At 43.5% G+C, this 17,039-nt stretch overlaps 1 protein-coding gene across 3 annotated transcripts in view; it reads right to left on the bottom strand.

The window, feature by feature from the left end:
* ADAMTSL3 (ADAMTS like 3) overlaps nucleotides 1-17,039 on the bottom strand; it is a 291,781-nt gene that overhangs the window by 194,395 nt on the left and 80,347 nt on the right. The window contains exon 1 of one of the 3 annotated variants that reach the window (XM_083411789.1): nucleotides 2,689-2,739. The exons of the other annotated variants lie outside the window; for them this stretch is intronic. Coding sequence (XP_083267915.1) covers nucleotides 2,689-2,724 — 36 coding nt within the window. The 5' untranslated portion in view covers nucleotides 2,725-2,739. Of the gene's footprint in view, nucleotides 1-2,688; nucleotides 2,740-17,039 lie in introns of those variants that run through there. 3 annotated transcript variants of the gene reach the window in all.

The raw sequence follows: 17,039 nt of genomic DNA, 5'->3' as shown, positions 1-17,039 counted from the left end.
GGACATTCGCAAGAGGGCCAGATCAGGACTGTGGCAAGAGGGGCTCTAAACCTTTGTCCTGAGCAGAATGCGCCCACCAACACCACCTGCCTGGTGCCTGCTATCTGTAATGGGAGAAAAGTGTCATGTAATTCTACTCAGTATTGATCCAGATCAGATTCCAATGTATAGTTAGCAGAGTAAAAACTTAAACACGTTTCAGGATTCCCAAAAATTGGACCAGAGGCAATTGTATTTCATCCAGCAGAGCTTCACTGCTAATGAAGGCAAATGAGCATAATGGTCACAAATCCAATACATCCCGGATTGGCACTGTCCCTAAGAAATCGAGTTGCAGCAGACTTAGCTTCAACTTACAATAACTTAAGTCTGAACCTTAACACTAAGCATACTATGTACAGAACACCACACCAGAAGGGAGCGATAGAAAGTGAAACCCAGGCTCCTTCTGGTCCTACTTTTATAGTCAGCATGACCTTGACTGAAAGAAATAAGAGAACCAGTTTAAGCCACCTGTACTCAGCTTCTCTGAAGGAATAACCCAAACATCAGGAACCATCTGGTTGTTTCTTTCACACAGAGAAGCTTCCAGAACCCTCTTGAATTAATTAGAATAGGAAAGATCTCTACACATCAGATCAATACTTTCTGCACTAAGAAATGCAAACTGACAAAAAGTTCCCACGGATACCACGAGGGCATCCAGACCTATTTATGGGGAGAAGATGAATAGGGAAAGAGAGGTGTCTTCTCCACACCAGAGCTGAGGCCAAGTGGCGTTGGCGCAGGCACTCACTGGGCAACCTTGCACATTGAGCCTTGCTATAAATGGTGCTGGAGGAGACTCTAGAGAGTCCCATGGACTGCAAGAAGATCAAACCTACCCATTCTGAAGGAAATCAGCCCTGAGTGCTCACTGGAAGGACAGATCATGAAGCTGAGGCTCCAATACTTTGGCCACCTCATGAGAAGAGAAGACTCCCTGGAAAAGACCCTGATGTTGGGAAAGATGGAGGGCACAAGGAGAAGGGGACGACAGAGGACAAGATGGTTGGAGAGTGTTCTCGAAGCTACCAGCATGAGTTTGACCAAACTGCAGGAGGCAGTGGAAGACAGGAGTGCCTGGCGTGCTCTGGTCCATGTGGTCACGAAGAGTCGGACACGACTAAACGACTAAACAACAACAACAACAACAACATAAAGGACCCCTTTCCCAGAGTGACAAGGCACAGGCAATGCCTTCACTTCTGACTCTTTGTTGGCAGCCAGTAGGCAGGTGAGAAGATAGAAGTGGGAGCAAGGGCCAGTGGGAGGAAACAGCAGCCCCTTGGCCAGCAGTTTGAGAGGCAGGTGGCATGAAACCTGCTGTCCTTCCCAATTTGCCACCTGAGCCCCATGACTCAACTTGACTAATGAAGGGGCCCACACACACATCCTGCCACTCCCCTTCGCCTGCCCTGATTCCAGTTCATCATTGAATGAACATAATTAATTGAAAATGTTAGGGCCAAATCTAAACCCAAAGATCTGGGTCTATGTCTTTCTCGGCAACCTCAAAGGTGTATGCCTGCCTGTTGTGTTAGAAGCAGACTCAGAAATATATATATGCTCTTATTTAGCCATAATGTATTTTAATAAATAATGTTTTTATAAAAAATCTGCATTAAACTTCACCCCATCAATATATAAGTTTTATATATGTTAAGTGTGATTTATCTAGTATTTTCAAGATATAGGTTTCTAAATGATTCTAGGTAGAAATGAGATGTTATGCAGTATGGTTCTTGCACTGTACCCATTTATTTTATATGTGACTGGCCTATGGCTTAAGCACTAATAAACTATCACTATTACATATCTATCATCTATCTGCTTAACAATATAGATGTAGCTTGATATGGATGCAAAAGTAAAGCATGCTTTGAGTTTTAATCTGGCTGTGGAAGGGGAAGGGGCTGTGCTGCAGGTATCAAAAGTTTGGGAAACATGGGCTTAAACCAATAAAAGCCTTAGAAAAGCAAATTAGCAAGCAATCCTCAAGCACAGGCCCTAAACAAAATATTGCTCTTCCGTGCTTGCTTGCGACTCGCTATTGATGTAATGCCTTGCTGCGAACCTTAAGATTCTCCCCGGTTCCAATCATGCCCACTTTGCCGATTTTTCTTCCCCTTATTTAAATTTGGTTTCACAGCGTAGGCAAATATAATATGAAGATATGATGAAAGCTGACAGCTAGTAAATCAAATATTATTTTGCTAGTAAATTACCGGGCCAGCTCAAACTACTTTTAACTCCTTTCCCATGGGACTAATGATTTGGGCTGGCTGGAGTTTAAGTCAACAGTGTGGGCACTGATTTAGTCAAATGGTTGCGAAGAAAGACCTGCCAGCACAAATGAGAGCTTTGATCGTTCTCTAAGGCTAATTAGAGTTTTGGAATGGGATGTCATATAGAACAATAGGTCCTTATCTACTCCTAATTTAAATAGCTGAAGAGCGACTGAACATTATTTTGGGATCTAGATAACATGCAACCTTCAGTAAACAGTGTATTCACTGGAGCTTACTTCTAAAGAAGTTATTATTATTACTACGATGACAATGATGACTACTACTATTAACCCACCCTTCACCCTAAGGTCCCTGGAAAATAAAAACACAATATTAAAAACAGTTTAAAACAACTTACAACCACAGAAATAAGGTGGGTTCTAAAAACAGCCATCTGAAATGTCAAAAGCCTCTTCTCCTAATAAACATATTTCTTTTGCAATTACAGTTGTACATTGGTTTTCGAACAGCCTAGGTTCTCAAACATTTTGGCTCCCGAACGATCAAAACCCTGACGCGACTGTTCCGGTTTTCGAACGTTCTTTCGGAAGCCGGACGTCCGACAGATCTTCCACGGCTTCCGATAGGCTGCAGGAGCTTCCTGCAGCGATCAGAAGCTGCGCTTTGGTTTCCAAACACTTTGGAAGTCAAACAGACTTCCGGATTCCATTCAACATTCCAAGGTACAACTGTACTTTCCTTAGTATGTATTTCTGTATCCTATTTTCACTAGTACGTGCACTTTTGTGCACACTTTGCCTGAATATGTGCATTTCTTGTATACAGTGGTACCTCAGGTTACATATGCTTCAGGTTACAGACTCCGCTAACCCAGAAATAGTAGCTCGGGTTAAGAACTTTGCTTCAGGATGAGAACAGAAATCGCGCGGCGGCAGCAGGAGGCCCCATTAGCTAAAGTGGTACATCAGGTTAAGAACAGTTTCAGGTTAAGTACGGACCTCCGGAACAAATTAAGTACTTAACCCGAGGTCCTACAGAGTTTTGGTAGGAGAGCTGCATCACAAAATCAGGAGAACTGCGAATTTCCAAGGGTAGCTGTGTTTCAGTTCACTTATTGGCTCAAGAAGTGTCAATCAGATAAGGTAAAGGTACCCCTGCCCGTACGGGCCAGTCTTGACAGACTCTAGGGTTGTGCACCCATCTCACTCAACAGGCCGAGGGCCAGCGCTGTCCGAAGACACTTCCGGGTCACGTGGCCAGCGTGACATCGCTGCTCTGGCGAGCCAGAGCCGCACACGGAACACCGTTTACCTTCCCGCTAGTAAGCGGTCCCTATTTATCTACTTGCCCCCGGGGGTGCTTTCGAACTGCTAGGTTGGCAGGCGCTGGGATCGAGCAACAGGAGTGCACTCCGCTGTGGGGATTCGAACCGCCGACCTTTCGATCGGCAAGCCCTAGGCGCTGAGGCTTTTACCCACAGCGCCAGATAGTTTCTCATTAAAATGCAGACAAAAATCCAAATTCTTCCCCACCATAACTCTTTGCCACTGTGATAGTTTGCCAGGGGATGGAGTTGGTGGCCTACTGCATGCTGCAATATTGCCCAAGGGTGATATTGCAGCTTTCATGTCAAGCTGGGCCTAATGATGCAAGAGGTTCTACCTGGTCCATGAGACCAAGGAAGGAGACCAACCAGCATGGTCAATAGTCATGAGTGATGAGCGCTAGAGTCAACAATATATTGGAGGGTCACTAATTCTCCAAAGGAGTATGACAAGGCTGTATACTGTCTCCCTGCTTATTTAACTTATATGCAGAATTCATCATGCGAAAGGCTGGGCTGGATGAATCCCTAGCCGGAATTAAAATTGCCGGAAGAAATATCAACAACCTCAGATATGCAGATGACACAACCTTGATGGCAGAAAGTGTGGAGGAATTAAAGAACCTTTTATTGAGGGTGAAAGAGGAGAGTGCAAAATATGGTCTGAAACTCAACATAAAAAAACCGAAGATCATGGCCACTGGGCCCATCACTGCCTGGCAAATAGAAGGGGAAGAAATGGAGGCAGTGAGAGATTTTACTTTCTTGGGCTCCAAGATCACTGCAGATGGTGACAGCAGCCACGAAATTAAAAGACACCTGCTTCTTGGGTTAAAAGCAATGACAAACCTAGACAGCATCTTAAAAAGCAGAGACATCACCTTGACAACAAAGGTCCGTATAGTAAAAGCTATGGTTTTCCCAGTAGCGATGTATGGAAGTGACAGCTGGACCATAAAGAAGGCTGGCTGCCGAAGAATTAATGCTTTTGAATTATGGTGCTGGAGGAGATTCTTGAGAGTCCCATGGACTGCAAGAAGATCAAACCTATCCATTCTTAAGGAAATCAGCCCTGAGTGCTCAGTGGAAAGACACATCCTGAAGCTGAGGCTCCAATACTTTGGCCACCTCATGAGAAGAGAAGACTCCCTGGAAAAGACCCTGATGTTGGGAAAGATTGAGGGGATGACAGAGGACGAGATGGTTGGATAGTGTTCTCGAAGCTACCAGAATGAGTTTGACCAAACTGTGGGAGGCAGTGGAAGACAGGAGTGCCTGGCGTGCTCTGGTCCATGGGGTCACAAGGAGTCAGACATGACTAAATGACTAAACAACAACAACAACAAAATTCTTCAACCCTGATTTAGCCCCGAAAGGTGATTTACCAAGGTCATGTCCCGTGGAGCTGACAGTCTAAAATTTGACATGAGGTGGAAGAAGATGAAAGGAGGGATCCACTGGGAAATATGCAATTAGTCTGGCTGCATATACATAGGCTTATCTGAAGTATTGGTTGGGGAATTAAGAGACTGTTCAAAGGCCACGAGTCAGCAACAGTGTCATTGTAAGCCAGCTATCAAGAAGCATTTTCATTTCAATGCACTATACCTGTTAAATTAGCTGTCCAGAATAAAAATGCTTTATTCTTAGATATTAAATAAAATAAGGGGGGTGTTTGTGTGTGTTTAAAAAAGACCCTGTCCTATAAAAGGCTATAAAAATGAGTGGCCAATTTATCCAATTTTCTAAAGAAATTTTCCACAATTTCCATGGGCAACATATAAAAGTACTAAAAATACTCTTGGCAGCCTTTTCACTTGGCAGAATATACTACTAGAGAAAAGCTTATTCCAAGATAGGATGTCCATATGCAGCAAAATGATAGTTTCTTTTTATAATTTTCTGATAATTCCCTCGTTTCTTGTAAGTAAAGGATTCCCTCCAACCCCATCTACCAGAAATGACAATGCAGTACTAAGATTATTGCACACCTAGGGCGATAAATCACCCAATAAAGCTGGATTTTGCAGATTAATTTCATTTCTTGATTAGCTAATTTCATTTAAGGGAAGAAAAAAAAGCAGGCAAGGGCTGGTCCAATTAAAAAGGTAATGTTTTTGTTGATTGTTAAAAATCACTAAATCCAACAGGGCGGAATCACCAAGTTGCTAAAATAAAATGCAACACCATATCCCAACTTTCTTCAACCAGGGGCTCTCCAGATATTTTGCAAACATCTTAAGATCACCAGGCTGCCATCATTTAGCTTTTATTGTGTAACTCGCTTGTACCCAAATGCATGCCTATGCATATTGTTTTTGAGCCCAAAGAATCTGCACTCTAAAAGCAGATGAGCACATGGAGCAGGGCCTTGTCTGTGCTGGCACCAAGACACTGGAACACTCTGCCGACGTTAAGTCCACTTGGCCCTACAATTGTTCAGCCTTTGAACAACTATGTCATGCCCCCCTCCCCAGTGCTGCTATTTCTATACAGAGAGAGATTATGGGGAATGTGATCAGCTTGGTTGCACTAGGCCAGGCACCCCCAACCTTCGGCCCTCCAGATGCTTTGGACTACAATTCCCATCATCCCTGACCACTGGTCCTGTTAGCTAGGGATCCTGGGAGTTGTAGCTGGAGGGCCGAAGGTTGTGGGTGCCTGCCCTAGGCCCAAACCTCATGGGCGCTGCAGGGGACGCCACAACTATGATTTAGAACAGAGCTCAAGAAGTGGGAGGGTGCTGAATTTTGGTGTCACAAAAGGCGCTGCTGAACTGAGACCAGAAGGTCCATCACTGTTGTATACACACCCGGATTTTCAATTGTTCCATTTGTAATGTTATAAGGCCTGGTGCATTGTTTTCATTCTTGCTATACTTCCTCCCCCCTAAATATTTTGTATAGAGACAGGATAGAAATGCAAGTAAGTGAATCGAATAAACCGTTATGAACACAGCTTTTTGTTTCAGGGGGGCTGGCTTTTTTCCTTTTAATCCTCAACCACATTAACTGTTGGAGATTTCTTCTGACACCTTGTTATACATGTGAATGCTTTCAGGGGGACTGAGAACCATCTCGGTCTCTGTAACACAAATTTTGGATCTAGTGTTATGACTTGCTTAACCAGCCAGTAGAAAACTGTGGCATGAGACAGCGAGGCAACTTGGCCTCCTGCCTAGTCGCATGCATTCTGGTGGGAACTTTTGAAGCCAGGGAAGCACATGACTACTTGACTTCTTCTATCAATTCAGAAATGGACTGTATGTTGTTTAGGGACAGGGGAGCAATTCGCAAGATCAGATTTTAACACAAACCTGCCCTAATTCAGAGTTTCCGAAACAATGGCGCTACCAAAACACAGCTATCCTTTGAAATTCAAACTGAATTTTGTGATCCAACCAAAGAATATGTACAAAAACGGATCTCTTACAGCAGAGCTTTCCAAACGTTTCTGTTCGTGACACACTTTTTAGACATGCATCATTTTGTGACGGAAGGGACACGGGTGGCGCTATTGGTTAAACCACAGAGCCTAGGACTTGCCGATCAGAAGGTTGGCAGTTCGAATCCCCGCGACGGGGTGAGCTCCTGTTGCTTGGTCGCTGCTCCTGCCAACCTAGCAGTTTGAAAGCACGTCAAAGTACAAGTAGATAAATAGCTACCACTCCGGCGGGAAGGTAAACGGCGTTTCTGTGCTTCTCTGGTTTGCCAGAAGCGGCTTAGTCATGCTGGCAACATGACCCGGAAGCTGTACGCCGGCTCCCTCGGCCAATAAAGCGAGATGAGCGCCACAACCCCAGAGTCGGTCACAGCTGGACCTAATGGTCAGGGGTCCCTTTACCTTTACCTTTACATTTTGCGACACAGTACCGTATTTTTCCGTGTATAAGACAAGGTTTGTTTATTTTTTTGAAATGCTAAAAATTGAGGGTCGTCTTATACACGGAAAGTGTTGAGATGGGACGTGCGATTGGTGGCTGCCCCGAGCAGGAGATTGTCAGAGGTGTTCGGGGACGGGGTGAATGGTGGCTGTGGCAAGGTCTGCTGGCAAGTGGCTGCTTCTGCAATTGGGCGTGCAATTTTCGGCTGCTGGTGGTGAGCAGGCAGACGATTGGTGGCTTTGTGTGACTGGCAGTGGCGGTCAGGTAGGCGAGCGATTGTTGGCAATCCCCCCCCCCCAAAAAAGCTCAACAAGTCTTGGCAATCCCCCTGAAGAAAGCTCCACAACTCCAGGCAAACTCTCCCCCCTTGAAAAAGCTTAACATCTCTGGGCAATCACCCCCCATTTCCTCAATTTTGAGTCCCAAAAAATAGGAGTCGTTTTATAAACGGGGGCGTGTTATATATGAAAAAATACGGCAATTCAGTTTTACTAGCAAACCGGAAGTTAAACTAACCCCTTTCCGGTCCCGGGCAGAGCATGGGGAGCGTTTCCATGACACACCTACACACTGCAGCCGACACAGTAACATGTCGAGAGAGACACACCGTTTGGAAAGCTCTGTCTTACAGAAAAGAGTGCTTAAATATTTGTGGAAAAATAACAAGCAAAATGCATTATATATGGGGAAGCAGTTTGCAAAATTGTATGCATCACGCAAAACTGCATCTGGAAATGTGCTTATTAGGAGAAATTCTCACTAAAATGCATATGAGTTTTCATGAGGAATAATAATAATAATAATATTACCCTAGTGCACGGCAGCTAGCAAACACCAAGCCAGTGATCTCACCTCAGCTCTAGGTTCAGGGAAAACACCCACTTTACCTAACACCAGCCCTGGTGTAAATCTTCTAGTTTGCCCAGAGAATAACTTCTGACCCAACTGAACTCAAAACCAAGATACTCATGCAGTGAGGAAAAATTCACACTGAATGCCAGTTGCTGGGAATCATGGAATTGTGAGAGTTAGAAGGGACCTCAAGGGCCATCTAGTCCACCCCACTGCAATGCAGGAATCTTAGTTAAAACATCCATGACAGATGGCCAAGTGGGAAAGTGCTAACTGAGCTCAGGTTCTACTTTGGGGCTTCCCATAGGAATCTGGCTGGCTACGGTGAGAACAGGATGCTGGCCTAGATGGGCCATTGGCCTAATCCAGCAGGGCTCCAGTTCTTATGATCACAACCCATGTGCATTAGTTTTATGGCAGCATTAAAGAGACAAGAGAATGGTGCATGAATGGAGGGAAAGCAGCATAAATGACTTATCAGGTGTCTGAAACCACAAAGTATATCTTGTAAAGCACTCGTGGTATTATTCGGCTACATGATCCGTTTCGGGGACTACAGAATAGAACCGCAACTCCGCGCACCAGCTTTCACGGCGGACGCCAGTTTTCTGCCTCTCACAATTATATACTTGAAGTTCGAGTGACAGATTACAGGAAATGACCGTATAGACTGGGTGATTTATAAACTCGTTTAAACAATGTAACTTTTATCAGTTGCTCAACATTAATCACCAACCTATGAGCAAATATTTTCTTGTATATGATCCTCTCAAGAGTGATTTGCTGAAAGCATTTTTTTTAAAAAAAGATTTATGTGTTGCATGTACTTTCTGTTCGAGCGTAAGGATTTCATGCTGATAAGCAGGATCATGTGCATTTTGTGAATAGAGCAGAATTAACTGAAACATATCCCTTTGTGCTGAAAAGCAGGCAAAAATGTAGCACGGGTTGCATTTTTAATATCAAAAGTTATGAGTGCTGGTGACAGAATAACATAACTCATATATTGCAAAATAGTATTCTGTTTATTTGTGGACTATCTTATTTTAAGTCTCTTGAAAAGCTTCCGTACTACAACTTTACTCCTCGTTGTACCTTAAATTAAATCAGACCCCCTCTTTACTCCAAAACAGTAGCATTAGAAGCTTAGGTGTTGAAGAAGACCCTACATTAATTCCATTGAAATGTATAAAAAAGGTAAAGGGGCCCCTGACCATTAGGTCCAGTCGTGACCAACTCTGGGGTCGCGGTGCTCATCTAACTTTATTGGCTGAGGGAGCCGGCGTACAGCTTCCGGGTCATGTGGCCAGCATGACTAAGCCGCTTCTGGCAAACCAGAGAGCACGGAAACACTCTTTACCTTCCCGCCAGAGCAGTACCTATTTATCTACTTGCACTTTGACGTGCTTTCGAACTGCTAGGTTGGCAGGAGCTGGGACCAAGCAATGGGAGCTCACCCCGTCGCTGTGATTTGAACCACCGACCTTCTGATCGATAAGTCCTAGGCTCTGTGGTTTAACCCAAAGCGCCAACCGCGTCCCTCTCAAGAAGGCATACAAGGTGCCATTCAACAGTCTTAGGGTCTCCTCTCCAGATTTACCTTTTACACTACCAAATCCCTTAGCCCACTGCAATATAGGTAATGCTGGCTGTATCTATCAGATGTGTGATTTAGTTCTTGTACTTACCATGCTTGGACACACAGTGAAGGAAGCCGGAATGGCTCTACCATTAGGCAGAATGAGGCATCTGCCTCAGGCAGACGATGCTGGAGAAGACAGTGGCAGCCTCCCTTCCCTGGCTGTTCCTCCTGAGCTACCCCTGAGCTCCTCTCTGCCCTTGAACAGAGGAGATACATCCCACAGAATTCCCTAAACTAGATGATGCCTTCAGAAGCACTGTAGGAAATTATCCTGTTGCCATCATTGAAACAAGATTCAACTGCTCATATAGCTGGCTTCTGACTGTGCAATGTAGGAAAGGAAGCAATCTTGTCCTTTGCCTCAGATGGCAAAATGTCTTGGGCTGGCTTTGGCAGGGAGATAGCCACCCTATCACAAGACTGGTACATCAACCCTCAGTGCAAAGCCCTTTTTTTGCATGGTGAGCAGAAGAATTAGCATGTTTATTTATGGAGGAAGTTGGCAAACTGAAAAATCACAGAATCTTTCATTTACAGAAATCATCTGGGAACATTTTCATAGGCTTAATGGGTTTTACTTAGCAGAAACGAAACTGATCAAAGCTCAAAGAGACAGAGAGAGAGAGGGCCAGCTACTCCAATAATGCACTGATGAGCAATTCTTGGTTTTCTACTGCTCTGAAGATGCTGCCAAAATTGTTTTGAAAATGAGATACTTGAATGGAACAGACTCAGACACAGAAAAAGCTATTTCAAATACATCTGAAAGGACTAAACACAGAAAATATTTCTTGGCAACTTTTTGCTTCTAAATTGGTAATAATTTTGCTTCAATTAGGAACCAGAAGATTTCCCCCAATGAAGATTTATTGTTCCTCTGGTTCATTCTGCCCTTTCACTCCACTCCTCCTAAATTCCACTTGAACCAGAAGAATGTCTAAAATTATTTCCTGCATCGAAACATGCACAGTCTGCTACAGCTTTCAGTTTGTTACGCTCATTTCTGTCTTCCTCACCCTACGTTACTGATGAAAATGCATACATTAATAAAACTGCCAATAAACTGTACATATAACTGCATCAGGATTTCTTTCTGCACATTTCACAGATCTGCATACGCAACCCTGTGCATTGGTAAGTATTTTGATGCTATTATACATACCATTGCACCAAGATTGGTGTTTTGTGTTTTTTTGCAGTGTTATATTAAAGCTCTGGAAAGAATGGCTTCAACTAATCAGTTTGGATAACCCAAAGCAAGGACAAGAGAAGGTGAATGAGTGGCAAGTCTTCTGAAGAACTTATATACAGACTTATAAGCCTACAGGAAAACCCCCAGCCTTCAAATCAAAGAGTCAAAAGAAAAATCAATGTGCAGGACCAAATGACAATAAGCGATTGGTGCCATAGCAGTTTAACAGGCTGTTTTCAGCCAGCTTGACAACAAGCAACTTAAGCACTAGCCAATGCAGCAATACAGTGCCAAACCATTGTTCCAGTTGTTTGTGCCATTAAGCAGAAGGAATGTGATTGTTTCAGAATTCACCATGGAAAAGAATGCAATAAAGGCACACAAGCAATCACTACACAATTGGCCACTGCCAACCTTGGGAGGTCACAATTACTTGCACGTGTGAGCAAGCAAACAAAGACGATAATCTCTTCAAAGCAAGCCAACATGGTGTCTTTATGATGTTACTGAACTACAACTCCCATCAGCCCCAGCAAGCACAGCCAACGATCAAGAATGCTGGAAGTTGTAGTCCAAACATATCTGGAGGGCAGCACATTGGTTATTTGTGGCTTAAACTCAAAGCTTCTCAAGTTAGTTCACCTATTCAGGTACAAGTCATCAAGGGAAGTGGAATAAATGTCTGTGTGGATATGCATTTCTGAATCTAGGCCTTGATCTAAATATTCTGAACCTAAAATTCCAAATCTTGTTTATAACCTTGCTTTGATTCATACGTCATATATGGGGAAATTCCTTTTCAAAAACACGTGTTAGGCAAAACTGCATAGAAAAATGTGTACAACTAGGTTAAAAAAAAAAAGCTGATAAATCTTCATGATTTAAAGAAGTTATTGTAACCTGCTGTAGAAATACGGAGAACTGAACTTAAACTTTGGAAAAATGAGAAACACTGAAGTTAATGTATTTGCATATCCCTACCTCTGCATAAGTGTTATACAAGCTAAACCACTGAGCCTAGGGCTTGCCGATCAGAAGGTTGGTGGTTCAAATCCCCGCGACAGGGTGAGCTCCTGTTGCTTGGTCCCTGCTCCTGCCAACCTAGCAGTTTTAAAGAACGTCAAAGTGCAAGTAGATAAATAGGTACCGTTCCGGCAGGAAGGTAAATGGCGTTTCCGTGTGCTGCTCTGGTTCGCCAGAAGCGCCTTAGTCATGCTGGCCACATGACCCGGAAGCTGTACGCCGGCTCCCTTGGCCAATAAAGCGAGATGAGTGCCGCAACCCCAGAGTCGGCCACGACTGGACCTAATGGTCAGGGGTTCCTTTACCTTTACCTCTACATAAGTGTTATACAAGCAAATCAGAATAAATGCTCAGTAAGCAGGTTGCCTCCAGGAGCATTCCCTTTATCCCTCTGGAGAAAAAAGCAGCAGAGTTTGTAGGTTTTCAGCCAGCAAGCAGCAGAGACAGAAAGGTTTCAGCAACCTCTGCCCACCAATCCTCCACTCCTGTTTTTAGTCTCCTGCTGCTGCTTTTCATTAGCAATAAAAAAAAGAAAGCCAGGAGGAAGAATCATTGAACTGTCTGTCATGTGTAATATGGCCTTCAGAAAAACCTTTCGCCTGGTTTTTTTAAAGTGGAAATGTCAAATCCAGTACTTTCCAATGTGCTCTTAGGTTTCAAGTTATTGTTTCATGTTAGCTTAATGTTTTTTCCCACTTTCAAAATTGACAGGTGTGTTCTCAAGCTGACGTGCAATACTAGCTTGCCTGCGAATTAATTAATCCTGCCCACAGAAAAAGAAAAATCAATACATGTTTAATTTTATTAACATTGCCTGGCCAGAGCAGTAACACACCTCCTGGTTTTGATTCTGAACAGTTGTTTCTAAAATTACTATGGCACCTTGGAGAAGTCTTTCCTGCTTGCAAAGTTTAGCTTTGATTGGTTATTGAAATTCACACCCTTGTACTCTAATACACATCAAGTCCTGGAATAAAACAAATCTACATGTTGTAACCGATTTTTTTCCAAGGACGAAAAAAGAGCCTCAATCAATTATTATTAATACATCAACAGCTACATATCTGGCAGGTATATATATCCAACCTTTCCCTAGGGGCTTTTTACAACACTTTGGGGCTTTTGTTAACTTCAGAAGCAGGCAGGTAAGGGGAGGAATGACAAGAGGTGTGTAAAATTATCCACTGTATGAAAAAACTGAATGGAGAGACTTTTTTCACCTAATCTCGTAAGACGAGAATGTGAGGTCAACCAATGAAGCTTGATAGTAGGAGATTTAGGAACAGCCAAGGCTTTTTTTCAGCCGGAATTCGTCAGAACTAAGTTCTGGCACCTCTCAGGTGGACACCATTGCCATTATAAGGGAACAAGGGAGGAATTCATCATTTTCTAGAAAAATAGCCAACAGCCCATCTAGTCCAGCAACTTGTCCTCACAAGGGCCAAAAAATGGCCAGACCCAACACCACATTCACAAACCACATTCTGTACTTTTAAATTCTCTGCTAATTCTTGGCATAAGGCAGAGGCCATTTTTGCCCACCTGGTCCTTTCTCTTGTAAACATTTTCTCGACTCCACTTCCTGTTGAGATGAGGTGGAGAGGCAGATGGGCAGATGAGAAGAGGAGGAGTTTGGACTTAATATCCCGCTTTATCACTACCCTAAGGAGTCTCAAAGCGGCTAACAATCTCCTTTCCCTTCCTCCTCCACAACAAACACTCTGAGATGAGTGAGGCTGAGAGACTTCAGAGAAGTGTGACTAGCCCAAGGTCACCCAGCAGCTGCATCTGGAGGAGTAAAGACGCGAACCCGGTTCACCAGATTACAAGTCCACCGCTCTTAACCACTACACCACACTAGCCACACTCGCCACTCTTTCGTTGGGTCAATGTTAAGAATTTGTTACGGTGCAACACCATTTGATTACAGTGGTACCTCGGGTTAAGTACATAATTCATTCCAGAGGTCCATTCTTAAGCTGAAATTCTTCTTAACCTGAAGCACCACTTTAGCCAATGGGGCCTCCCGCTGCCACCGCGCTGCCGGAGCACAATTTCTGTTCTCATCCTGAGGCTAAGTTCTTAACCCGAGGTACTATTTCTGGGTTAGCAGAGTCTGTAACCTGAAGCGTATGTAGCCCGAGATACCACTGTATACTTCTAAACGGGATGGTGTCTGTCTGACAGCGTTCCTGAGCTAACGAGCTGTTGCTCACCATGAATTCCAATACGTAAACGTTCACTTGTCTAGCCATTGCTAGACAATGACAAGACAGAAAAGTTGTACTCAGTTCCTATCTAATGGATCCTAAGTTTAATGAGCAAGCAATGATGAACTGTCTGTGCATTTCTATGTGTGTCTGTGTGCATACGAGCATGTATGCTAGATGCATATTTTTCTGCTAACATCACGGCGGGGGGTGGAAAGAAAACTGCAGTAGCTAGCCAAGGTTTCAGCCATCTATTTTAGGACTGGCAAACTCTTATCTGAATCCTGCTTTAACGGTTTTTTACTTTTCAGCCTCAGCGCACACAGCAAATCTTTGAATGACTTCATCTTCAAGGCTGCAATGAACCCTGCTACCAGTGTCAAGCACATTCTGTTTATAATGTGTATTTGTTATTCGAGGCCAAATACGATTCATTACATTTTCACGTCACTCTTCCTGCCAGAAACTCGGGCTGACATACATGGTTCTTCTCCTTACTAACAACAACTTAGAAAGGTAGGCCAGACGATAAGAGTACAACTGCCTCAAGGTCGGGGAGTGAATTTCCTGTGGAGTACTGATGTCTCTCTTCCGTTATACAGTGGTACCTCAGGTTAAGTACTTAATTTGTTCTGGAGGTCCGTTCTTAATCTGAAATTGTTTTTAACCTGAAGCACCACTTTAGCTAATGGGGCCTCCCGCTGCCGCCGCGCCACCGGAGAACGATTTCTGTTCTCCTCCTAAAGCAAAGTTCTTAACCTGAGGTAATGTTTCTGGGTTAGCGGAGTCTCTAAGCTGAAACCTATGTAACCTGAAGCGTATGTAACCCAAGGTACCACTGTACATTATCACATTCCTCTTTACCCACACCTATGGCTATTAAACAATATGTGGCCTGTGAAAGTGTGGGGGAGTGGACTGTTATTATGATGACTATTTTATTATTAGTTTGTCAGTATGTTTTTTTATGATGTTTTTATGATGTTTTATCACTGATGTTCTATAATGTGCTTTTAATGTTGTACACAGTCCTGGGATCTTCTGATAAAGGGTGGTATATAAATTGAATGAATGAATCAATGAATGAATAAAATAATAATAATAATAATAATAATAATAGTAGTAGTAGTAATAATAATAATAATAATAATAATAATAATAATAATGCTTTAGCAACTACACCACGCTGGCTCTCCTTAATAAATATGCATTATTTATTAGTGTTTGCTAAGGTCTCCTCAAAAAGCATACTCGCCATATAATCTAAAGGTAAAGGTAAAGGTACCCCTGCCCGTACGGGCCAGTCTTGACAGACTCTAGGGTTGTGCGCCCATCTCACTCAAGAGGCCGGGGGCCAGCGCTGTCCGAAGACACTTCCTGGTCACGTGGCCAGCGTGACATCGCTGCTCTGGTGAGCCAGAGCCGCACACGGAAACGCCGTTTACCTTCCCGCTAGTAAGCGGTCCCTATTTATCTACTTGCACCCGGGAGTGCTTTCGAACTGCTAGGTTGGCAGGAGCTGGGACCGAAAGATGGGAGTGCACCCCGCCGCGGGGATTCGAACCGCTGACCTTTCGATCGGCAAGCCCTAGGCACTGAGGCTTTAACCCACAGCGCCACCCGCGTCCCACCCCATATAATCTAAGCCATGCTAAATTCAGTAATCCTGTGGATATAACGAACCACTAATCCACACACACAAACACTGTGCTGTAACAGTGCAATCCTTTCCTAGAGTTATGCCAGCTAGTCTCTGCTCATGTTACTCCAAATTACAACGGAGTAGTCAAATCAAATCATTATGTACCGATATTGCTTATTAATCTGTTGATTTGTTTTGTTTGTTCTTTTTCTTTTTGATCTTTTTCTTTTTTTTCTTTCTTAAGAGAAACTCAATAAAAAGAATTTTTAAAAAGCAAAACAAAAAACCACAAATCATTGTTAACTGCTGTGCCTTCGTTTGGTATAAGGTATAAGGTGGGGAGGGCAGAGTAGGGAATGTGAAAGTTGGGTTCCTGTTCTCCACCAGCACTAGGTTCTCCTTAACCCACTAATGTAAAGTTGCAACACTAGAATAGCCTAAGGAATCAAGAGCCCAAGATGACTAAAGAGAAAGCCATCTTAGCTCAATCAATATGGCACCCATGCCCAAGTGGCAAAGCCAACTTGCAGCTGATCAACTTAATCAAGACAATGAATGCCTTTCCTATTAAATTTCAGCATACCATGTAAATTTGTTATTTATTATAAATCATGTGCATTAGAATCACCGAGCTGGAAGGAACCTTGGAGGAGTGACGGAAAACAAGTCTGCCTCACCTTCTGCATGACGGCCCTTGTTTTATTAGAAAACTACCATCAGGTCTCCTCTTAACCTTCTTCTTCTCTTTGACCTTTGCTCCTAGTACTTGGTTTTCAGGTCTCTTACTGTCCTGGTCATCATCTTTTAAAGCACTCCAGCTAGCCATAAGGAATGTGGTAAGAGCCTGCTGTATTAGTCCAGCAACCCATGAAGCCCACCATCTTGCTCTCACAGTGGCCAAGCAGTTGTCTATGGGACACTCACAAGCAGGGCATAAGGACTGTGGCTCTTTCCATTTTCGTGGTTTACAGAAACTGGTC

Source organism: Podarcis tiliguerta, assembly GCF_965153285.1.
Source record: "Podarcis tiliguerta genome assembly, chromosome: 14".
NCBI lineage: Eukaryota > Metazoa > Chordata > Lepidosauria > Squamata > Lacertidae > Podarcis > Podarcis tiliguerta.
The sequence above is the reverse complement of the archived record's forward strand: the minus strand, read 5'-3'. Positions and strand labels throughout refer to the sequence as shown.